General features: G+C 50.9%; 3 protein-coding genes across 7 annotated transcripts; 1 reads left to right on the top strand and 2 right to left on the bottom strand.

The window, feature by feature from the left end:
• Window positions 1-41: 41 nt before the first annotated feature.
• On the top strand, window positions 42-11,681 carry LOC117648563. Of its 2 annotated transcripts, none has more exons than XM_034391095.1 (8): window positions 42-579; window positions 698-882; window positions 9,399-9,535; window positions 9,629-9,838; window positions 9,927-10,106; window positions 10,191-10,319; window positions 10,411-10,597; window positions 10,692-11,681. In XM_034391095.1, the coding sequence occupies exons 1-8, from the start codon at window positions 458-460 to the stop codon at window positions 10,712-10,714; spliced, it is 1,173 nt and encodes a 390-aa protein (XP_034246986.1). In that variant the 5' UTR covers window positions 42-457; the 3' UTR covers window positions 10,715-11,681. The 2 variants fall into 2 exon arrangements, with proteins under 2 accessions (XP_034246986.1, XP_034246985.1); XM_034391094.1 differs by lacking the exons at window positions 42-579; window positions 698-882 and adding exons at window positions 4,592-4,628; window positions 8,210-8,665.
• LOC117648566 (serine/threonine/tyrosine-interacting protein B-like) lies at window positions 11,673-14,280 on the bottom strand. 4 transcript variants are annotated; one of them, XM_034391099.1, is made up of 4 exons: window positions 14,124-14,280; window positions 13,340-13,643; window positions 13,060-13,248; window positions 11,673-12,980 (listed from the first exon to the last, which is right to left on the bottom strand). In XM_034391099.1, exons 1-4 carry the CDS (start codon window positions 14,137-14,139, stop codon window positions 12,788-12,790), a joined length of 702 nt encoding a protein of 233 aa, XP_034246990.1. In that variant the 5' UTR covers window positions 14,140-14,280; the 3' UTR covers window positions 11,673-12,787. The 4 variants fall into 4 exon arrangements, with proteins under 4 accessions (XP_034246990.1, XP_034246991.1, XP_034246993.1 ...); XM_034391100.1 differs by lacking the exon at window positions 14,124-14,280 and adding an exon at window positions 13,946-14,093; XM_034391102.1 differs by lacking the exon at window positions 14,124-14,280 and adding an exon at window positions 13,977-14,092.
• Window positions 14,281-15,203: 923 nt separating this feature from the next.
• Window positions 15,204-19,664, bottom strand: LOC117648564 (bifunctional arginine demethylase and lysyl-hydroxylase PSR; the record flags this gene model as incomplete). The annotated part of the gene is given in 9 exon segments (XM_034391096.1): window positions 15,204-17,345; window positions 17,431-17,492; window positions 17,569-17,747; window positions 17,832-18,020; window positions 18,098-18,245; window positions 18,326-18,522; window positions 18,605-18,757; window positions 18,891-19,096; window positions 19,508-19,664. Coding segments are annotated over 8 exon segments (1,191 nt in total). The 3' UTR covers window positions 15,204-17,345; window positions 17,431-17,446.
• Between the last annotated feature and the right edge of the window lie 3,523 nt (window positions 19,665-23,187).

Genomic DNA, 23,187 nt, shown 5'->3' with positions numbered 1-23,187 from the left:
CACCTTAAACCTTCAATTTCGACTTTCAAGGACCAGCTCCGCTGTCAGATGGGTTAGGAACGGATCCCGGCTGTGCGTTTGATGAAATCGAAATGATTTTGAAAGGGGATTCGTGCTTGACGTATTGTACTTAAGTTCACTGTCAGCTGATACCTACGAATTATTTTGCCAGCAAATTCCTTTGTCGATTATAGTAACATGGCGCTGTCATTTAGTTTCAACTCAGGAAAATGCCATTGCTGCTCATATGTAGTCAAGAGGTTATGTACTTAACCCTCGCTTTGAGCTTTCTGCTCTGTTTATTTGAATGAGGCAGCATGTTGTGTTTATGACATTTGCTGTTGAACATTCAGACAACGAAGTACCTAATTCCTAATTTCGGTGATGTTTGTACATATTACAAGGCTTTATTGCCTTGCCTGTTTGATGCATTTATTTTTCTGAGCTTTAAAAAGTTATGATGATGGAGAATAATAACAAAGAATCCTTCAAGCTCCTGTCAGTTGTTGGGAGTGGGAGTGATTCTGAATCAGAAGTTCCTGAATTTGTACTTACACCTAAGAAAAAACGACTGAAAAGGTAAGACAATGCTCCTTGAGACTGCAAACTTGTTGGGCCCTTTCTGTGACTGCCCAGGATGCCCTTGAACCCCGTGTATGAATCGCTGCGTCCCATCCATCCATTTGTCTGTCCCCAGGCGAGTGCGAGCCAATCACTCGATCACGAGAACACGTGATCCAAATGCAACAGTGACGTGTGGAAGAAAAAGCATATCCCTGGTATTAGCAGCAGTATTTCTATTTTGTTGGCTGTGCACTTTATCCTGGCTCACAGTCCTCCTGCACGGCAACATCCAGCAACTCGACGAGATGGTTGGTCGAGGTGAGTCTGTCCTTCCCTTACGCTGTGCGCTTTACGAGGAGCCAAGTGCATGCTGCTTTCCGTTGACCTGCCTGTCGCAAAGTGCTGAACCAAGGATTACCACATGTGGCAAATACCGCTTTATCAGTGAGATAAGGGGATCGAGGTTTTTCAAACGTCGCACCTGAGGACCTGTTGAAAGCACAGCGTGTTGAAAGCGGTGTCGCCTGCCGCTCTTTTTGCGGGTAGCAATTGGCCCTCTCGCCTCGCTGAGGGCCGCGCCGCTTTGTTTCTGTTGTTTTTCTTTTTTTTCGGAGTGTTCAGAGTACTGCTGCCGAATCGCCGTCGTCGGGGATAATGGGTCTTCCTTCTTCACCGTCGCTCTGTCTCTCTCGCACTCAGGGGCGCGCGCTGTGGGTGCGAGAGAGACAGAGCGACGAACCGATCCTTCGGAACCGCGCGTTGCAGGTCGGTGCGCGACACTGGTAGAAAAAAAGTATGGAAAAGTACGGACCATGTCTGGTTAATCATTTTACCTGGACCGTCTGTGCTTCGCCTTCAAAACTACGGAGGCTCCGTACATCTTTTCCGTACCACTTTACATGAGATCTTTGTGGCGACTACGGACGGTCCGTACATTTTCCGTACCCATGTTCCGTAAACAAACATCGGAATTTCTTGCAGTGGAGGTGCGGTGCGGGCAACAGCGTTGCTCTCGATTTCATTATTCGTCGGCACGTCGCTTACACGCTCAAAGAAGTAGTCCTGGGTGTTTGTGTTCGTCCCCGTGTGTCTGTGTGTGCGAGAGAGAGAGACAGAGACTCGGTATTCAAATCGTGCAGCGCTAGCGCCAGGCCAGCGTTTAGCTCGAGGTACACTGCGCGGCACCGTCGTTTTCCGTTCCACCGAGCGCACAGTGGGTCAGTAGACCGGTGGAGGCGGCCAAAATCCCGGACGCGTTTTGAGCTCCAGAGTCGCTTATGGGACGCGAACCGAACGTGTGACCCCACCAATGGATTCCTCGTTCGGAGAGCAATCCATTGGTAGGGTTACACGTTCGGTTCGAGTCCCGGTTAGCGACTCTGGAGCTCAAAACGCGTCTGGAGTTTTGGCCGCCTCCACCGGTCTTCTGGCCCACTGTGAGGTTCCCCGCTGCCCAAACAGGCAGCCCGCCGCTTCTCTTCCCTCTGTGCTCAGTGCCGTGTGCGCCACACTGTAGGCTTGCGAGTCGCCGCGCGAACGTGACCGTCGTCACCGGAAGCTGCTCTGCCGTACGGAGGCACTGCTCCTCCAGGCTTACTCCGAGAGCCGCTTTCGTCGCCCTGTCTCTCTCGCACCCCTACGGGACGCCCCATGAGTGCGAGAGAGACAGGGCGACGAAAGCGACTCCCGGAATCAGTCTGCAGCCGGCGAAGGTGACCCGGTCGGGCGACGGACATGCCGCAGAGTGGGCCGGAGGCGGCCAAAACTCTAGACGCGTTTTGATCTCCAGAGTCGCTAAATGGGACTCGAACCGTACGTGTGACCCCACCAATGGATTCCTCGTTCGGAGAGCAATCCATTGGTGGGGTCACACGATGGTTTCGAGTCCCATTTAGCGACTCTGGAGCTCAAAACGCGTCTAGAGTTTTGGCCGCCTCCACCGGTCTTCTGGCCCACTGTGTGGCGTGCCTCGACGGACGCGGCGATGAACACCTTGCGGCGCGCGGAGGCCCAGAGGAGGTCCAGCCGGGGGAGGGGAGGGGGAGGGGTCCTGCTAACTAGCTTTGGCTTGTTTTTCCGATGCGCTCTGTAAGCGGCTCCAAGCCGCGCGAAGCCCCTCATACGCCACGAAGCGTCTGCCTTCCACTTTGAGCCCCCACCCCACACGACCCGCTCACTCATGTCTAAGAATCGCTGTCTCTCTCGCACTCGTGGGACGGTCCGTAGGGGTGCGAGAGAGACAGAGCGACGAAACGACCCTTCGGAATCAGACGGCCGGCACATCGCGACCTGCAAGGGTTGCAGCATGCAGCCGAGCCGCCGTGAAGAATCGTTTCGTCGCTCTGTCGCTGTCGCACTCGTGGGGCGGTCCGTAGGGGTGCGAGAGAGCGAGAGAGAGAGAGAGAGAGAGAGAGAGAGAGAGAGAGAGAGAGAGAGAGCAGACCAGAAGGAGGACACGTTTGCTCCCCCGGACGAGACACCCTGCCGTTCTCTCCCGAGTGGCGGTGGCGCGGTGGCGTAGGTCGGGGCTGTGCGGTGGCGCCCCCTGACGGGCTGCCGCGCCCCACCCCACCCGCCCCGCCCCGCCCCGCCCCGCCCCGCCCCGCCACGTCTTCGGCCCGATCAATGAAGCCTCGGTAGGTCCCTCGGGCAAGGCTTTGGCGTGGCTACGGCTTGGCGCCCTGGCTCCGGTAGGCGCTTTTCCGCGCCTCGGCTCGGCTCAGCAGACTGATTCCGAGGGTCGCTTTCGTCGCTCTGTCTCTCTCGCACCTACACGGGACGCCCCATGAGTGCGAGAGAGTCGGAGCGACGAAAACGACTCTCGGAATCAGTCTGCTGAAGGCAGGGCCCGGCTCGCTCGGCTCGGCTGCCCCTGTCCTGCCACCCCTGAGCTAGCCGGGCCAGGCCGGGCGAGCCGGCGGGGGGCTGACGCCTTGCTGACACGACCTGCCAAAACGTGGCGGCAATCAACGCACCGAAGGGCCGACGGAAGGGGAGGGGGAGGGCGCTGCCCCGTAGGGCCGCACAGTGGGCCAGAAGACCGGTGCAGGCGGCCAAAAATCTAGACGCGTTTTGAGCTCTAGAGTCGCTAAGCGGAACTCGAACCGAACGTGTGACCCCACCAATGGATTCCTCTCCGAACGAGGAACCCATTGGTGGGGTCACATTGGTGGGGAACGTGTGACCCCACCAATGGATTCCTCTCCGAACGAGGAACCCATTGGTGGGGTCACACGTTCGGTTCGAGTTCCGCTTAGCGACTCTAGAGCTCAAAACGCGTCCAGATTTTTGGCCGCCTCCACCGGTCTTCTGGCCCACTGAGGGCTGTCCCTTGGAAGGGCGCAGGGCTGCTCTCGGCGAGCGCAAGGGCTGTCTGGAAGGGCTGCTCACTGCCGTGCGGCTTTTCCATGTGAGGGTGTTTCCAATAAGGGTTGTTCCTAAGGGCTGTTCTGAAGGGCGGCCCAGTAGGTCTGTCTGTTGTGGCCGCGGGGCTGTGCGTGCGACATCGACACTAGCGGTGTGGACGCGCCCCGAAGTGCTGGTTGCTGGTCGGGGCGCGTTGGGGGCTGGCCTGGCTGGCCCGCTGGCCGCCGTGGGGAGGGTGGGTGGCGCGTCGGGCTCGCCTCCGCCAGGCTCTGCCAGGCTCGGCGCAGCGATGGCCTTCCCGGCCGCCCGCCCCGCCAGCCGCCCGAACTCGGAACTCAGTCTGCGCTCGACTCCGCTCGGCTCTGCGCTCCCCGGTGCGCGCACCGTGTTTCACAGTGTGACGCGAGGCATGCGCGGCCAGGGCCTTGTTCGCGTCCAGCAGGGACCGTCGGCGAGGTGCTGAGGACGGCGTCGTGCGCGCGGGGGGCGGTCGCGGGCTGCCGCCATCGCGGTGCTCGTGGCAGGGCGGCGCCGCGTCGGCAGGCAGGCGCCGCGCTGGTCCCCGGAGGGCGTCTTCGCGGTGCTCGCCGACCGCGTCGCCGACGATGGCTGCGACGGCCACGGGCTGGAGGGGGTCGCCATGTCGCCGCGGGGCCCGGACATGTCCCCGGACATCGCGCTGAGGTACGCCAGTGCGGAGGGCGCCGAGGGCGCGGCTACCCCAGGGCACCCCCGGGTAACCCTACCTTGGGTAACCCGTGGCACAGTGGGCCAGAAGACCGGTGGAGGCGGCCAAAACTCCAGACGCGTTTTGAGCTCCAGAGTCGCTAAACAGGACTCGAACCGAGCGTGTGACCCCACCAATGGATTCCACGTTCGGAGAGCAATCCATTGGTGGGGTTACACGTTCGGTTCGAGTCCCGTTTAGCGACTCTGGAGCTCAAAACGCGTCTGGAGTTTTAGCCGCCTCCACGGTCTTCTGGCCCACTGTGCCTTGGGGTAGCCCGCGCCCCAACTCGCCGCCCAGGCATATCGCCGTCCAAAGTGGCATTGCTCTTCGCCGCGTCTGTGACTCGCCGTTCGAACTGGGGTGTCGAATGGGTCGCGTTGCGCTGCGTGGCGCGGGGGAGGCCTCCGCTCGGTGGCGACGGAGGTTGGAGGTTAGGTTCCCCGCCGTCCCGTCATTGCTTTTCTGTTTGCTGTTTGCGCGGGGCGGCGCGGGGCGTGGGGTTGCTGGCCGTGTGGGTGTTGGGGGACCCTGGGGAGGAGGAGGAGGGGGGGGCGCCCTTAATCAAGCAGGGAAGCTGAAGCGGAAGGCGAAATGTGCGGAGTTGGGGGGATGCAGGGCAGGGCGGCGTGCAGAGTGGAGCGTGCGGTGGGCGCTCTGCATGTAAAAGGGGAGACCCCCCCGAACAACATTGTTATTTTATGCAACACCGTAAACGAGGCGCATAGCCGCTTCCCGCCTAAACGCACGTAGAGCGAGATGCGTGAGAGGAGAGAGAGAGAGAGAGAGAGAGAGAGAGAGAGAGAGAGAGAGAGAGAGAGTGAGTGTGAGTGAAGTGTGAGTGAGTGTGAGTGAGTGAGTGTGAGTGAGTGAGTGAGTGAGTGAGTGAGTGAGTGAGTGAGTGAGTGAGTGAGTGAGTGAGTGAGTGAGTGAGTGAGTGAGTGAGTGAGTGAGTGAGTGAGTGAGTGAGTGAGTGAGTGAGTGAGTGAGTGAGTGAGTGAGTGAGTGAGTGAGTGAGTGAGTGAGAAAGTGAGTGAGTGAGTGATCTCAGTCGACCCTGGGCAGCCCGTGGAACACGAAGGGGACAGTGAGGCGTTCAGGACGAGCATTTTGCACGGCTTGTTTACCTTCGCCTGCGCTCAGAAAAAGGAAAAGAAACTCGCGAGAACGGGAGGGAGGTGGGGAGGGGTGACTCCAATCCGGAAGGAAGTCCGGAGTATTGGCCGCTGTCTGTCCCGCTCGCACTCTCGAGGTGACCCGTGTTCGTGCGAGAGAGTTAGAGCGCTCTGTCTCTCTCGCACCTCTACGGGACGCAAATGAGTGTGAGAGAGACAAAGCGCCGGAAACGACTCTCGGAATCAGTCTGCTGACTTGTTTACACCGAGTGGAGGTTTTCGCTCTCACGGCAGAGCACCGACTCTGGAGGTGTGACCTCTGTGGCCGCACAGCACAGTGGGCTAGAAGACCGGTGGAGGTGGTCAAAATTCCGGACGGGTTTTAAGCTTCAGTGTCGCTAAATGGGACTCGAACTTAACGCGTGACCCCACCAATGGATTGCTCTCAGAATGAGGAATCCATTGGTGGGATCACACGTTCGGTTCGAGTCCCATTTAGCGACTCTGGAGCTCGAAACGCGTTGCGATTTTTGGCCTCAACCGGTCTTCTGGCCCACTGTGTCATGGGGCGTGCGAAAAAGACAGATCGCCGAAACGATGTTGTTCGGAATCGCTCTGCAGATCGGCCACAGCCAAGCGTGTCCCTCTCTTCGCCTCTTCGTCGAATCTCGATGAATCTAAAAATATCGAGACGCCGGTTCGATGCGCCCGATATTTAAATATTTATCCCCGGCGCTTTTTCTGCCGGCCCCCTCCCCTCGTTGACAGCTGCTGCCAGAGGCCAAGCACGTCGGGATGGAAGTGAATTTTGATTAGTCTGACCGCGAAAGTCCCTCCTCCCCCATCCCCCCCTCTCTCTCTCTCTCTCTCTCTCTCTCTCTCTCTCTCTCTCTCTCTCTCTCTCTCTCTCTCTCCTGTCCCCCTCGCCCTCATGCGTGTGTGTGAGGAGGTCAGGGACGCAGGGGGGACGCCGCTTGCGCTTTTATTCCCAGTGCAAGAAACGGTCTAAATGGAACGGGAAGAATAAAAAGCCCAGTCGTTTGGTCGCTCTGTCTCTCTCGCACTCACGGGGCTCTCCGTCATAGTGCGAGAGAGACAGAGCGACAGACTGATCTTCAGATTCGCTCCGCAGCACGTGGCGCGCTGGCGCGATGCGATATTAAAACTCTGCGGCGTAGCGAACTTTCTTCCGGCGATCCGATGCAGGCGTCCCTTTGGCAGTGTAGGCGGCTGGCATTGGCAGTGAGTCGCGGCACGGCGAGGCAAGACACTGCCAAGGCCGCGTCGCCATCGGTCCGGCCCGTCTGGCCGTCGGGCAAGGGCGAGGGGGTCGTGGAGGGGCGGGGAGGGGAGGCTGCACTGGAAGTCTCGCCGCGCCGCGGACGCGCCACTCTCTGGCGCCTGCCAGCGTAGGCAACCGAGCCCCGCACAGTGGATTTGCCAGAAGACCGGTGGAGGCGGCCAAAACCCCGGACGCGTTTTGAGCTCCAGAGTCGCTAAACATGACTCGAACCGAACGAGTGACCCCACCAATGGATTGCTCTCCGAACGAGGAACCCATTGGTGGGGTCACACGTTCGGTTCGAGTCCCATTTAGCGACTCTGGAGCTCAAAACGCGTCCAGAGTTTTGGCCGCCTCCACCGGTCTTCTGGCCGATTGGTCTGCCGGAACTTGAGAGGCATCACGCCCGCCTGCGAAGGGCAGGGTAGGCAACCGACCCCCGCTCCACGCTTGGGTGTGTAACTGGATTGCCTACCCTGCACTTCGCAGGCGCCAAGCCGTGGTCCAGCGCGCCTGCGAAGATCAGGGTAGGCAACCCAACGGCGCTCCACGCACGTGTGTGAAACTGGTGGCCTACCCTGCACTTCGCAGGCGCTCGGAAGAGGAACCGTGCCGCGGCGCTGCACAGTGGGCCAGAAGACCGGCGGAGGCGGCCAAAACTCTAGACGCGTTTTGAGCTCCAGAGTCGCTAAATTGGACTCTAACCGAACGTGTGACCCCACCAATGGATTGCTCTCCGAACGAGGAATGCGTTTGTGGGGTCATACGCTCGGTTCGAGTCTTGCTTAACGACTCTGGAGCTCAAAACGCGTCTGGAGTTTTGACCGCCCCCACCGGTCTTCTGGCCCGCTGTGCACTCCGGGTCTACCGTTGGTTGTACCGCGTGTCCCTTGCAGTCGGTCTCTTGGCTTTTTCGAGCGGGTGTGAACAGCGAGTCACAGACGTGGTAGGCAAAGACGCGGTGCGCGGGTCTGCGGCGTGGAAGCAACTCTGTCTCTGCTCCCAGGGACGCTAGCTGCGCTAGCTGGGGCATGGAGGGCGGCGGCCTGCCCCTGCGAGTGCCGGTGCGGCCGTCGGCGGCGTCCTCGGGCCCCGGCCAGGGCTCGGCCGGCATGGCCATGGGCGGCATGGGGTCGCTGGGCGTGGGCGGCGGCCTTGGCGGCTCGGCCGGCCCGGGCACCAAGAAGATGCGCAAGAGGAAGGAGCTGGACGCGCTCGCCAAGCGCTGCCCCACGTCCAACGGCGTGCACAAGCGCTGCAACGGCCACGGCGGCCACGCGGCCGGCGGGCTGTCTAGCCATGACCAGCTCTTGTCGGAGAGCTCCGGCGACGACTCGGCGCTGCCCGGCTTCAAGCCCGGCTACGCGCTCGGCGCCGGCTACACCCTGGGCCTCGGCGGCCACGGCTACACCCCAGGCTTCGCCGTCAAGCGGCGCCGCCCCGCCCGGCCCTACGCGCAGCTCGCGCAGCTGCAGCGGCCCTGCGCCCAGGTGGTGCGCGCCTGCGTCGGCCTCCTCATCCTGGCCTGCGTCATCGCCACCCTCACCGTCATGTGGCTCTTCATCGACGTCCGGGAGCAGGTCTTCTCGCTGCGCACCGAGATAGAGCAAGGTTCGCCGGCCTCCGCCGAGTTCCGCGCACAGTGGGCCAGCCGTCTGACTCCGAACACTGCTTTCGTCGCTCTGTCTCTCTCGCACCCCTACGGAACGCCCCATGAGTGCGAGAGAGACAGAGTGACGAAAGCAGTGCTCGGAATCAGACGGCAGAAGACCGGTGGAGGCGGTCAATGTCCCGGACGGGTTTCGAGCCGCAGAGTCGCTGAATGTGGCTCGAACCGAACGTGTTACCCCACCAATGGATTGCTCTCCGAACGAGGAGTCCATTAGTGGGGTCACACGTTTGATTCGAGTCCCATTTAGCGACTCTGGAGCTCAAAACGCGTCTAAAGTTTTGGCCCCCTCCACCGGTCTTCTGGACCACTGTGCGGCGTCGCAAAGATGGTTTACAGTCTCACTGGGGGCGCGGGGAGGGGAGGGGGAGGGAAGGGGGCGAAGCGCGCTTAGGCCCAGCCACAGGGGCGGGTCCAGAGGCTGGTTCAGGGGAGGAGGGGATGTCGCAAAAGTTACTTACATGGACAAAGTGCGACTTGTTGCCTACCTTTCATTCACCACTCCTATTCTCCTTCTGGATCTGCGCCTGTTTAGCCTAGCCATTCAGTAATCCTGGTTCAGCTCTTTGCTCGGTTCTGCTCACGCTATTCGTTTGTGTTTGTTGCACTTTTCTCAGCCAAGCTTGCCATGGTTTGATTTACTATTTTACTAAAGTGTTGTTCTGTTGTTGACAGTGGTAGCAGGGAGTCAAGCCGTCCCAGATGATCTTCAGAAAATTCACTCCCTTTCAAGGGAGCTTCAACAGAACCAGACTCAACTAACGTTGCGAGTCAACACCATTGCCGCTCAAATATCTAACTTAAGTCAGCAGGTACCACTTTTGTGATTAAAATGAAGATCCCCATTGCAGTATTTTTGAAAGTATTCAAAGAGTTATGGACACATTTCATTTTTCTATTGACAGCTAGGTGTTGTTCAAACTGATCTGCGTGTCTACACAGACCATCATCAGTCCAATCCGGAGCCTTCAAACATCAAGGAGCTCATGACTAATGTAGCATTAATGGGCTCACAAATTAAAGATCTAGACAACACCGTGCGTTCTGTAAAGCAGCAGCAGACAACTCTTGACTCTATTTTGCAAACTGTTGGGAAAAATTTGACTGCTGTAGAGGTGTGTGATAGTAGTACCCAAGCTACAAGTTTCTCTTTTTTCTTCTATCTTACCCTGGTTCTAATTATTCTTTTTTTTTGTCTTCCAGACTTCGGTTTCTCAACTTTCCAACGCCACTCTCCGTCCAACACCGTTAGAACCAAACATAGTGCATGAACTTGAGAGCCTACGGCAAGTAGTTGCCCAAACCTCTGCAAATATAAGTGCAGCCAATTCTACTATGACAAAACGTCTACAGTGGTTACAAGACGATCAAGTCAAAGACCATGTTGGTATACTTTTTCACAAGTTTAAGCTTTACAAGTATTTATAAAAGTTTGGCCTGATTTCCTAAAATGTTACTCATTTACAGAAAGCAATTGAATTACTTCAAGACCTTGGTCAGAATGTTACTGCAAGAGTTAAGACTCTTGAAGGGGAATGTGCCAAAATTAGTGAGCAGAGCATGCTGAACTCAACTTTAACAGTTTTAAAAGAACAGGTGGGCGTTTTCCCTTTTCAATTGTTGACAGTCACAAAATAATTCTCATCCTTTTAAATGTAATGCGAGTTAATCTTATTATTTCCCTCAGGTCAATCAGGATGCACAGCGCTTAAAAGCAGTAGAGCATTACTTGTCTACCATGCCAGCATCACCAGAACAACCAGCCTTGCAAGTGACTCCAAGCAGTATTGTGGCAGGGAAACCTGCTGAATCAGGGTCAATCGCAAAAGAAGAACCGAAAAGAGAAGGATTGACCCCTTTGCTGACTGAATCAGGTACTATTATTTTACTGTGATGTAGTCACTTCCTTATCATGTTAAAAAAATATAGTGTGGCAGTTAATAGTTTTGTTTTTTCCTTTAATTTTAGGAATTACCACTCCCGGTGGCTGAGGCCAATATAGTGATGATTGATGGACCATAATATTGTGCTATGTTAGCACATTTGCTCACAACAGTTACCATCCTTCCTGCCACTGTTTTGGCAAATAGTCTTGTGTGACTGCTCTTGATTGTGCTTTGCTGTGTTTGGCAGTTATCTCGTGTGTTGTGTATGTACACTATTGGCATTTAAGGACTCACTGATTGTTTCTAGGTAAGAGAGGCACTTCTGTTGATGGGCATGCTTCTTCAGTTGCAAGTGGAAAGTACAATTTTCTGAGTATTGTAGATATTCAATTATTTGTTGTTTGGAGTTTTGGAAATGTTCATAAAATTGGTGCAGACTTTTCTATGATAAAAGAGGAAAGGTTCTTTGGTAATGCTAGTCTTGCCATTTTAAGGGTATTTAATTGTTAAGAGCATTCACTCAAATTCCTTGGTATCTTTGAGCTTAGGATGCCTCTTCCAGTGCAAAACTAAAATGAAGCCCGGTGTCTCCTAGTTTGATCACTGAAAAGCCTGATTTCTCACCGGTTCTGGAATTCTAAGAGAGACACTAAATTCTGTTATTCCACTCTTTGAGTATTTGTTGAAAATAGGTAGTTCATGCCGGCACAAAACGAATGGAATCAATCAACAATTTTGATATTTGCATTGAGTTTTGACATCATCAAGACCATAAATCATTTGAACTGCAGCATCTCTTTTCATCAACCAGCCAACACTGTTTGTCTACTCCTATAGGTGCAGATTTATGAAGTTTTTAATTAAGTATACTCTGCCTTACTTGTGATAATCCAAGTGTTGTTAGATTTACTAGTTTCTTGTGCAATTTATATTTTAGCTTGAATTTTATTGTTTTAGAATTGTTTCATTTTTTATTTAATATTGTAAGGATAAAGTTGGACAGGAGTATTGTATTTGTTTTCTTTTGTTAGATATGAACAAGGTTAATTAATAAATGATGAAATTAAAACTACTTTGACTTATAATTGACATCCTTGTTAACATAAAGTAACTTTGACAATTTCACAGTTGTCATCACAAAGTGAATACCTAAGCACAATTTGCACTATTTTGGTGTAGAGATAACTACAGCACTCCAGAACAAAACAAATTAAAACCACTAGAAAAACGTTTAGGATAGTACTGGATAGTGCCAAAGAAATGTGTAACACAAAAAGACACTTGCGTCATGTGTTAATAACACACTGCATATGACATTAGATTTTTAAGACTGCAAACCCACTCAATGCAATAAGATATTTGAAACAAACATCAGCTTGTGAAGAATAAATGGTCAAAAAGATACCTCGTGTCAGTGTGAAGAATCAACAATTGCTACAAACTAAATTATTCAAAACAATCAACTTGGACCTCTAGTGGTCAAAGGTACAAGCACAATTTGGTATCAATTTCACAGCACATTTCAATGCTCACTTATGAATCAATAACTTTGCTTAGCTAAACTTTGGGAGATTAATATCACTGTCAAATGAACAGAGATTCTAAAAACTGAGCGTTTATAACCAAACCATTAATTTAACATAACTTTTGTATGGTGTTTATTTTGCATAAGGCCAAATAATAAAAAGGAAACCAAAACATAATTTATCTCCTACATCTTTTAAATAGTAAGAAAGGGAAACAGCTTACAAAAATGTTTCAGATTCGTGCCCTGTGTTCCCATTGGTTTTTCAGTCTTGTAAGAAGTCCTTAAACCTACATCAAAGTACCCAAATGGAGAATAGGTTTCTCAGGTTGCTTAACAAATAAGTACTTGGGTGTAAGTACCAAAACTAATCAATGAGCCTTAGTCTGATCTACCTAAATACACCACATAAAACATCAAAAACTGTAATAACAATATCACAGTTAATGGAAATCTTACTAATAAAAAAGGCAACAAGTGACAATTCCTCCCTACTTTCTTTAACATGAACTGTGACAGACCATGAATAAATACATCATTGTAAAAAAAGAAAAGTGAATCATAAAAGATCTATAAAGATTTTTCGCAGCATCACTCTTGTCAAAAACAAATATGGTGAATCAAGCCTACATTCTGTTAAATGTCCGACTACTTTACGAATCTGTATCCATCCTTTCCATACTTCTGTCAATATCTTCAAAATTTCGCTTCAGACTGCGATCTGAGTTTGAACCCAAACATGTCAGATTCGCAAGATAGATTGATTCAAAAGCCATCAACTGTTGAGCAAATCCCTCATTGGGGTTAACACAGAACCGTTTTGTTTGCAATAAGTCATATGCTTTCCTGTAACAGAAGTAAATAAAATGTCATGAAGAATGTTGCGTGTACTTCCAACAAAATGTTAAGCCTTATAGAGCCTTACTTGTAGGTAAGTCCATATTTCTCCATGACAAACGCAATTGTAAGAGCAGCACTACGAGAAATTCCAGCATTTCCATGTATCAATGTTTTACCACCTCTCTCATGAGATTCATTGATAAAATCCCGCACTGCCCGAAAATGTTGAATAATATTCTCAGTGGGACAATCGGCGATGTCCAGAACAAGGTAACTGAAAAATAATTTTTTTAAATTATTAGAATCAAACAATAGAAGGAGAATGGGATCACACATAACTTTTGACTTGTTTCGGTTCTTTTTACCTGAATCTGTCAGGAAATCTAGGTCGAACTATTTTGGCTTCCATAGTACAACGAACACAAATTATGTGTGTAATTCCATTTGACAACAAATAATCAGGCTTGGCAGGCTTGGCCGACGAATAGGGACCAAGGAACAGGCCAGGTACAATTTCTTGCATACTGCGGCGCATGTCGTAGGTCCATTCTTTCAGGCCTGAAGACGGAACCGAGGGGAAGTGCAGTTGACCTGCCACTGGGCTTTCCCGTCCTCCGTCAAGTTCCTCTTCATTGCCAAAAGATTCATCGTCATCCGTCATTCTTGTGGCTGCAAGGGAGGAAACACGGAAACGGATTAGTCTGGAAAGATGACAGTGCAAAGAAACAAATGAGTAACACAAAGGCTAGTTTGAAACTTGATTTAGCAATTATCAATTCTTTTAATGCAATGGCCAAGCGGGAGTCGGGATGTAAGGGGGTAACGGCACATTCCGTACAGAGGATCCGGGTTCAGTCTTTCAGAGGCTGGTGGGACCCCTTCTAAAAACCGAGATACCGACACCAGCGAGCGACGGGTACGAGCAAGTCACAGCGCCAACGATAGCTGGTGAAACTGAGACGCGATACAACCTTCAACACGCGACGCGAACGAGAGGAATACCAGCTAACTTCCAGTCGAACGAACGCACATGTCTAGTGGTCAATGGACTGCAATGCCCTCCCACATCCAGCCCAATGAAGCCCCAGAGTTTTCGTTCAGACCTCTCCAACCAGGACACAGACTACCCACGCGCAACAGCCTACTTACAGTGGCTTATCATCATAAAAGACGAACTAACACGGATGAAACTTCTGAAATAAATAATTCAAGAAAAGTCATACAGCATATACACCATAAACAACAACACGAAAAACAATGGCACGTCTTGCTGGGGGCCAAGCAGACGCCGCTTAAATTGTTGCCGTTGCCAACTTCGAAACCAAGAATTCCCTACCTTACTTGTGTCCTTGAGCGGGGCTCCAACGATAGCCTCGACTGTGTTTTGCACATTTGCTATTGCTTAATGAGTTATTCAATTCATTTGAAGCACTTCAGAGCATTGGGGGTACGGGTTATGTGAAGTTGTTTTACAGCCTGGGCGTTGCTGAAGGTTGGTCTCTTTCAGTGCGTGAACCGGCTCCGTTTCCGTCGAAATTCAAACTGCGCAGTACGCTACTGTGCTTGTCTGTGGTCTATCGCAGATCAAGGCTTCACTAGTCAGGAATGTTCATTCCAGGGGCTTCGCCTTCTAATTCCTTTTCATGACGCCAGCGTCAACTTACGGAATCAATATGACAAAAATATAAGTTTACGATTCGTCTGCATGTTCTGCAGTGTCATAATAATCATTTATCAACAAATGTATTTGTTTATGAGGAAACGAGCATTCTGAGTTTGTCAAGGTTGCACATCAAACGTTGTTCTCATTTTTAGTTGTTCTGTAATCCATTATCGACGTTCGGTCATAGAACCTTGCTGAGAAGGAAACTGTAGTCGACAACACCAAACCAAAATACGTGAACTTGTCGAGGTTGTGCAGGTTAGGTTGACTAATACGTCTGCCAGGTCGAGCCGTTGTGAGCCTGCCCAATTTCAGGATACATTTACCGTCGCTGACTCGATATTCACTCGCTTGCACGTTCTGATTCAAATGTTCCCTCCTCCAGCACGTCACTGACTCAACATTGAAATTGATAGACAGATTCGCTTTCAGGTTCTGATTCAAATGTCAAACAACGCACTGCCTACGCTTCACACAATCATATTTTTTTTTTCTTTTTCAAGAAAGTATACAGTATTGCATGTGTTCTGATTTGGGATAAGTTCATGAGATAAAAATGAAGACGATTGTGATCAATTATCTATTTTAATAATTGAATAATAATTGAATGAACAGAGACGCAAACACAAAGAGAGTATACTGTACAGCATGAAACCTAGAGGTATGGATCAGGGATGAACTCATGTGTCATGTCTGAAATGAAACACTGTCACTCAAATAAAAGGAAGTGACTTGACAACCACCATCCTCAAGAGTCCATACAAAACTGTCTGCATTAGACAGAAATTAAAATAGAAGGATGAATTGCATAGAATTGAGATGACAGATTTACAGAGTAACAGAATAAATAAGTCACATATAATTTTAACTGGTTTCCAAAGTAGCTAGCATCGTGAGAACCACTCTGTAACACCCCTTAAAAAATTTCCGCCCACCATTGTAATGTACACCTATGCAGAATCAAAGCTTACCGCCTTAACACATTGTTTAGATGACAAGATCATTTTCAAAAACATTTCCACAACACCTCCTCATTCCAATAAAAGAAACAGCAGGGTAATTGACAAAAACTTAACAGAGGTCACTAAAACTGAAGTAGAGCCTCAAACAAAGCTTGAAACCTTCCTTTCATTTTCACTAAAATTGAACCAAAAATAACACAAAAAAACAAAGGTACACCAAATTTTCTTTAACAAGTACCTATTCTTTTCCTCTTTGTCAAGTCACTTACAATTTTCTTCTTCAAACACAACATGTCATGTTTGACACACAAACAATTGACAATATCACAGGTCAACATTTGCTTTAAATGATATGAAACTAGCTTACATGGATTCATAAAGAGCAAACAAAGCAATCTCTATCCTAAGTTTAATATGTTAAAAATGATTCAGAGGCTTCATCACGTTCAACATCCATTCCAAGGAAAGCCTAAGATCTTTCATCATGAAGGGTATAGACTCTCAACTTAGCTTAGTAATTTCCAGTGATTTCACCATTACACTAAGAACAGTGAAATCAGTTTCAGTTCAGTAACAATATTGTGGGTTACAGTCATCAAGGAAATGTGAGTCAGGAAACAATCAATGAGGTTTCGTTCATTTAGTCTCCAAGTTCCATTTAAGGAGAGGCCCAAATAATACCTCATTTTTTCCTTTTCTTCACTACAGTTAGCATCAGAAATGTACAAGTGATAGGAACTAATACAGCAACCTTGCACAGAACATACATAATGCTCAATAAAAGAATTATCACAATTCACAAATTTACAGATTTTGCATTTCTAACATGAGACATTGTTACCCCAATATTTGATTTGCAATTGCAATCAAACAGACTATAAACAGACATTTTTATATTCAATTTAATACATATCTAGAGGATATAGCCACCAAACAGAATATTTGTAGAGGTCCCTAAATATAATTAAACAGCTTTGTCATCATCTGTGCTTCTGTAACTGACCAAGTAAAAAGGAAAGATCAATGAGCAAGTCAGTTCCAGAAGTACAGATATCAGTCAACAGCCATCTTGTGACTTGTCCAGGAATTCCACTCCCCCTTCCTTTCTGCACTTGTGCAATCACATTAATGAAATGAAAGACAAAACAAAGACAACAGAGAAGATAACAATCAACATCATTTAAGCAAATAATCCAACAGACCAAGTTTAGATTTAAAAAAACATAAAATAAAATCAGAGTATACTTTAACTGGGTCTGCAGTCATAAATTTCCTTTTTGGACAGCTTGTCAGTCTTTAAAGGTTGATTGAATCTATCAAAGTCTTCTTATAACATGGCTGAACTAAAACATTTAACATTGCCATATTATCAAAAGGATTAATTAAAACACTTGAAGAGCAAGTTAGTTTTGAATGTGCCTTTGATTTAAGGGATTCTCATAAAATAAGGCATAATGCAACATAAATGAATATTCCAGTTCACAAATAAATGGGAAATGAGCCAAAATAATGTTACAAAAATACATATACACTGCAATAAAATACTTCAAAAATGGTTTGGCAGTATGTAGTAGTTAGCAGAATGACAATGGATAGAATACTTTTGGTTAAATCAAATACATTAGGCAACTTTGAAACCAAAGAAAAGACTGCAGGGTGGTATCTTACAAACACAACTGCATGGACAAAAAAACTGAGATGCTGGTAACTCGCAACTTTGGTTGGGGAACCAAAATATTCAGCCATCTAAAAAAACAAACCAACATTGCAGTTTTAGGCTCTTGGAAAAACTAAAATGAACATGGCTGATAATGACAGTAGCTGTGCCTACCTGGTATGACATTCACTTAGGACTCAAGCTTTGGAGGTGGTGAACCTGATGTCATTTTCCTCCTGTTGACAAGGAAAGAAGTGACAATACTGACTTCCACTATCATCATTCCAAGATAGAGGGGTTAAAAATACAGACCTTTTCTTCTTTTTGTGGGCTGATAGGGAACCCTGGCCGCTATCAGAATCAGATGAACAAGATGAATCGCTGGAGTCACTTGAGCTCGATGTTGAACAACTAGATGAATCTGACGCCACACCAGTGTCTTCATTGACATCAATAGTACTAGCTAGTGCAGCAAGTTGTGGTTCTTTTTCCTAAAATTAATTGGAAGTAGAATTTGAGTTTAGAGGAAATCAAAGAAAACAGTACAAACTGAAACTCAGCTCAATATGATTCACCTTCAAGACTCGATACCACTTCTTGGACAGTTTGGGGCGGCCCCTCACTGTTTTGTGCCACACAATAGGAAAGTTTGTTCGGGAACAGAAATTCTGTGTCACAGCAATAGTGTTATCTAGATTCAAAACTACATGCCACCAACCCCCTGGAACAAACACTGTTTCCCCAGGCTTTTGCAAAATTTCAAGCTGGAAACAGAAACACACAATTACATTGATGTACTCATCATTACACAGAGATCGATGATGTGTGTCTAAACACTTACAGGTTTACAATCTGAAGGCCAAGATGGATGTTGTGTACGTGGATAGATCAAGTTGAACCATGTAATGGCTTCATCCGTTTGCTTGCTGTCTTCCACAGAACTTACTTTGATAATATCTTTCGGTGTATGTGTAGGAAATAAACACCACCTAAACAGGACAATCATTTCATACATCAGGTATTGGTGAGAATGTGTAAAACTAAGGATTAAACCTTTCACTGGACTCACCGTTTGTGGCCAACTACTAGTGAATTCCAAGCACTTGTTCCGAGAGGGTCAATGTGGATCCCAGTGCCTGACCTAGAAGGGCCCATGACAAACCATCGGTAAGGAGGACGGCGTTCTTCACCTGCATACTTGAACAAGTCATCTCTAAAATAGAGAGGGATGTCAAAGTCTTCCAGTATCTTTTGCCTTCTTGGGTGCTAAATAAAAAGAATAGACACAAAAATTTAGAATGACAACAGATGAGAAAAATATAAATGCCATAAAATAAAAGATACTCACCTCACCAAAGCTGCTATCAAATATATACAGCGGACTGTCATCCTGGTTTGCACCCATATAATCAATGAAGTATTTCATTTTCATTTTAACGCTGTATCCTTGATTGTCTTCACCGCACTTGAACTTCTGGTTCCGGTACTTTTTCCCAAGTCTCTGCAAAATTGAAATAGGGATGGTTGACAATGAAGACTGTAAAACTGACATGACTCAAATAACTCAACAGCTGTAAACTTGATTTGCCCAGAAAAATGCCAACTTCGCAGTAAAACAAAGTTGAGAAACTCACCTCCAGAGTCCATTTTTCATTCGCTCTCCAGTTCTTCTGACATCCAGTAATGACAACAGGTTTATACGGCTTCTCATACTTTTCAATAAACTCTTCAGGAGAAACATCATTAACATCTATTCTTTCACAAGTGTCTTCTACTTTGGTAAATGGCTCAAATTTATTGTAGTAACCAATTCTGTACCAGGCCCCTTTATCACTCAGTTCTGCAACAAAAAACATTCGAGTTCAAGAAAATATTCGTCGTAACAAAGGAATATTTACGAAAACAGCAACAGATAAACGACAACGAAAGGTGGAGGCGAACTAGAGACACAAGCAAAAGCAAACGTTCACGTTCACTGGAAAAAGAGACCAGAGCAACGTCGTCAGGGAGAGGTTAACCCGGCTTTTTATCACAGAAAACCACCGGGAAACTGACAAAGATCGGGTCGGAAACAGCAAAGATCGCAGTGCCCCGTGCGCTGGTGCGTTCCGTTCGTCCCGAGGGACGCAACGACGGCACATTAAGGTTGCACCTCGAATGAATGGCCGAGTGCAGAAGATCACGTACACCACAAATGCACACCACTGTTGCAGGTGCCGTCCGCTTTTCCACCACGACAGCCTCCACTCACCGGGCCGGGCCTTCTTCTTCACCTCCCGGATCCTTTTCCTGGTGCGGCCATGGAGCTTGTCTCCGGAACTCATACTCAATTCCGACAAAAAGAGGGAGAGATAATTAAAATTTGGACGTGCGCAACACTTGTGTGTGTGCCGTGCCGTGTCACTCCACTTCAGTGTAGTGTCCAGAAAGTGACAATACTTGTGTTCTTCTTCTCGCGAATGGCTAGCGCCTCTGCTGGGCCGCTGAGGTGCGTTCAGGGACCCAGTAGTTTCACCCGTGAATGTCCGTCGTGAAGAGTTCGATTTAAGTTTGCCCTGAAACATGTCGCTGAAAGATCGTTGAGTGGTATTTATTCATCGTATGAAGCTGAAATGCGGTGAGACGTGCGGTGAGAGGGAAAGGGGAGGGGAACAGGGGGCGGCAGGGGCGGCGTGCCGTGGCGTGCGAGTTCGCGCTGTTGCCGATAGATGGCGCCACCGGTCTCGCGCCACGGCAAGCAGCGCACAGTGGGCCTGAAGACCGGTAGAGCGGCCAAAATTCTAGAAGCGTTTTGAGCTCCAGAGTCGCTAAATGGGACACAAACCGACCGTGTGACCCCACGAATGGATTCCTCGTTCGGAGAGCAATCCATTGGTGGGGTCACACGTACGGTTCGAGTCCTAATTAGCGACTCTGAAGCTCAAAACGCGTCTGGAGTTTCGGCCGCCTCCACCGGTCTTCTGGCCCACTGTGCGCGCAGCAAGAGAGACGGAGCGACGACAGTGTGCTGGTTGTTGCCAGTGACGGCCACCCTACTTGACTGCCGGCCGCCCTCCGCCGCCACGCCAAAGGGTTGGTAATTGAGGCGAATCGAGGAGAAGCCAAGTGCAGAAACGGATTTGGCCGCGATTCCCCCCGCCCCGCCAGCCCCGCCCAGCTCGCCGTCTCTCTCCCTCACCCCCACGGAGTGCGAGAGAGAGAGAGAGAGAGAGAGAGAGAGAGAGAGAGAGAGAGAGAGAGAGAGAGAGAGAGACGAAAGCGCCGCACGCCTCGTGCATGCCTCGTGTGTCCCGTGCCAGCCGCGCCGAGGGGGAGAGAGAGAGAGAGAGAGAGAGTGTGTGTGTGTGAGAGAGAGAGAGAGAGAGAGAGAGAGAGAGAGAGAGAGAGAACCCGACCGACAATCCGCAACGACTTTGACAGATTCCATTCCACGGCTTGTCTGTGTGCGTGTGTGTGTGCGAGTGTGTGTGTGACTGTCTGTGTGTGCGTGCGTGTGTGTCTGTGTCTGTGTGTTCAGCAGGGCGGTCGTGTTGTTTGAGTCGCCCCGCTGGCTTCGCCGGCTTTGGCTTTTCGCGGGGCGATGCGGCGATGCAACACGATCGCCAGTCTCGCGCCAACGGGAAGGGCAGCCCGGGGGCGAAGGCGGGCCGAAGGGCGCACAGTGGACCAGAAGACCGGTGGAGCGGCCAAAATTCTAGACGCGCTTTGAGCTCCAGAGTCGCTAAACAGGACTCGAACCGAACGTGTGACCCCGCCAATGGACTGCTCTCCGAACGAGGAATCCATTGATGGGGTCACACGTTCGGTTCGAGTCCTGTTTAGCGACTCTGGAGCTCAAAACGCGCCTTGAGTTTTGGCCGCCTCCACCGGTCTTCTGGCCCACTGTGAGGCGGGCCGAGGGGCGTGACGCTCTGTCTCTCTCGCACCCCTACGGGACGCCCCGCGAGTGCGAGAGAGACAGAGCGACGAAAACCATCTTTCGGAATCAGGCAGCTGACCAAAGTACGACGTCGCCACCCTGAACTTGTCTCTGGATCCGCCCTTGGTTCCGGACGGGTGGCGGTACAGTACTCCTCCCTCCCCCTTCCCCCCCCCCTCCTCCTCCCCCTTCCCCTCCCCGCCCCCTCACATTTGTTGTGGCATCTGGCGGCAGGAGGAAGGAAGACGCAAAGGAAGCAAGGCACACGCTGCAGGCTGATTCCGGTCTCTCCGTCTCGCTCGCACTCATGGAGCGTCCCGTGTGGGCGAGAGAGAGAGAGAGAGAGAGAGAGAGAGAGAGAGAGAGAGAGAGAGAGAGAGAGAGAGAGAGAGAGATAGAGAGAGAGGGTGGCCTGCAGTGCAAACACCTCCCCGGGTTCGTTTAGGGGTGCTGCCTGTGTCCCTGCACGCCGTTTCGTCGCTGTAACCACTCTGTAAGCGATTTTCGGCCAGGACTGGAACTGAACGTGTGACCCCACCAATGGATTCCTCGTTCGGAGAGCAATCCATTGGTGCGGTCACACGTTCGGTCCGAGTCCCATGTAGCGACTCTGACGCTCAAAACGCGTCCGGGGTTTTTGGCCGCCTCCACCGGTCTTCTGGCCCACAGTGCGGCGTGCCGGCGTGCCGCGGGGTGCGAGAGAGACGGCGCCAAGCACTGTTCGGCCCCACGCCGATAAACTAGAATCAGCCTCATTGACCGAGCTGGCCCGACAGAGGCTGGGCGCCGGCGGCGAGGCGGTGGTACACTGGCGGGGCTCGCCGCGGCACGCCGCACAGTGTACAGTCCCAACAACAAGCAACAGCCAGTGTGCCCCCCACAGTGTGCCCCCACCGCGCGGCCGCGAGGGGCCTTTCAAAGCGCCGAGACCGCCGAGATGAGCCGGAGAAGGCCGCGCCCGAGAGCCGTCGTCCGTCTCTCTCGCACTCTTGCGGCTGCCCGCGTGGGTGCGAGAGAGACAGAGCGACGAAAATGACGAAATCGGCGATCGCGAAGCCGGTCACCCGGCGCGGCGTGGCCGTGGTCGTCAGCGCGTGGTACAGGAGCGGCCTGTAGTTCCGGCAGATGCTGTGGCCGCCAGTCTCTTGAGCACGACCACGCGCCACGCCCTGCCACGCCGCACAGTGGGCCAGAAGACCTGAGGAGGCGGCCAAGACTCTGGACGCGTTTTGAGCTCCAGAGTCGCTAAATGGGACTCGAACCGAACGTGTGACCCCACCAATGGATTGCCCTCCGAACGAGGAATCCATTGGTGGGGTCACACGATCGGTTCGAGTCCCATTTAGCGACCCTGGAGCTCAAAACGCGTCTTGAGTTTTGGCCGCCTCCACCGTTCTTCTGGCCCACTGTGCGCCGTGCCTCGGTCGTCGCCGCGCGGCGTGGCACGGCGTGGCACGGCGTGAATGGGCGTGATGGATGAGGCTCGACCGCCATGGCTGCGGGCCTGCGGGCCGATTCCCCCGTACAGTGCTCCGTCTCTCTCGCACTCGCGGCGCGTCCCGTCGGGGTGCGAGAGAGACAGAGCGACGAAGCGCGCCGCGCGGAGCCAGCCCGCGGCCATACTCTGGTGTGGCGGCGCGGCGCCCCTCACGTCGCAATATTTGCCACTTGTGCCGCCAGACTGATTTGCTCCGTCTCGCTCGCACCCCACGGGGCGCCCCGTGGGTGCGAGAGGGACTGACCACTCCACTGTCCGGAAAGAGCCTCCAGAGCGGCGCGTGAAAATGAAGAGAACCTTCTCGTTTGCACGTACAACCCACCGCACAGTGGGCCAGAGGACCGGCGCAGGCGGCCAAAAATCCAGACGCGTTTTGAGCTCCAGAGTCGGGAAACAGGACTCGAACCGACCATGTGACCCCACCAATGGATTCCTCGTTCGGAGAGCAATCCATTGGTGGGGTCACACGTTCGGGCCGAGTCCCGTTCAGCGACTCTGGAGCTCAAAACGCGCG

Source organism: Thrips palmi, unplaced genomic scaffold (assembly GCF_012932325.1).
Source record: "Thrips palmi isolate BJ-2018 unplaced genomic scaffold, TpBJ-2018v1 HiC_scaffold_3, whole genome shotgun sequence".
NCBI lineage: Eukaryota > Metazoa > Arthropoda > Insecta > Thysanoptera > Thripidae > Thrips > Thrips palmi.
The sequence above is the reverse complement of the archived record's forward strand: the minus strand, read 5'-3'. Positions and strand labels throughout refer to the sequence as shown.

Coding starts and splice junctions, on each gene's coding strand:
- LOC117648563 (XM_034391094.1), top strand. CDS start 4,592: ATGTCCCCGGACATCGCGCTGAGGTACGCCAGTGCGG. Junction 4,629..8,209: donor GCTGAGGTACGCCAGTGCGG/AGGGCGCCGAGG, acceptor TGGGCGGCGGCC/TTGGCGGCTCGGCCGGCCCG. Junction 10,598..10,691: donor CCCTTTGCTGACTGAATCAG/GTACTATTATTT, acceptor CTTTAATTTTAG/GAATTACCACTCCCGGTGGC.
- LOC117648566 (XM_034391099.1), bottom strand. Junction 13,249..13,339: donor AGATTTCCTGACAGATTCAG/GTAAAAAGAACC, acceptor ATTATTTTTCAG/TTACCTTGTTCTGGACATCG. Junction 12,981..13,059: donor AAATATGGACTTACCTACAA/GTAAGGCTCTAT, acceptor CTTCTGTTACAG/GAAAGCATATGACTTATTGC.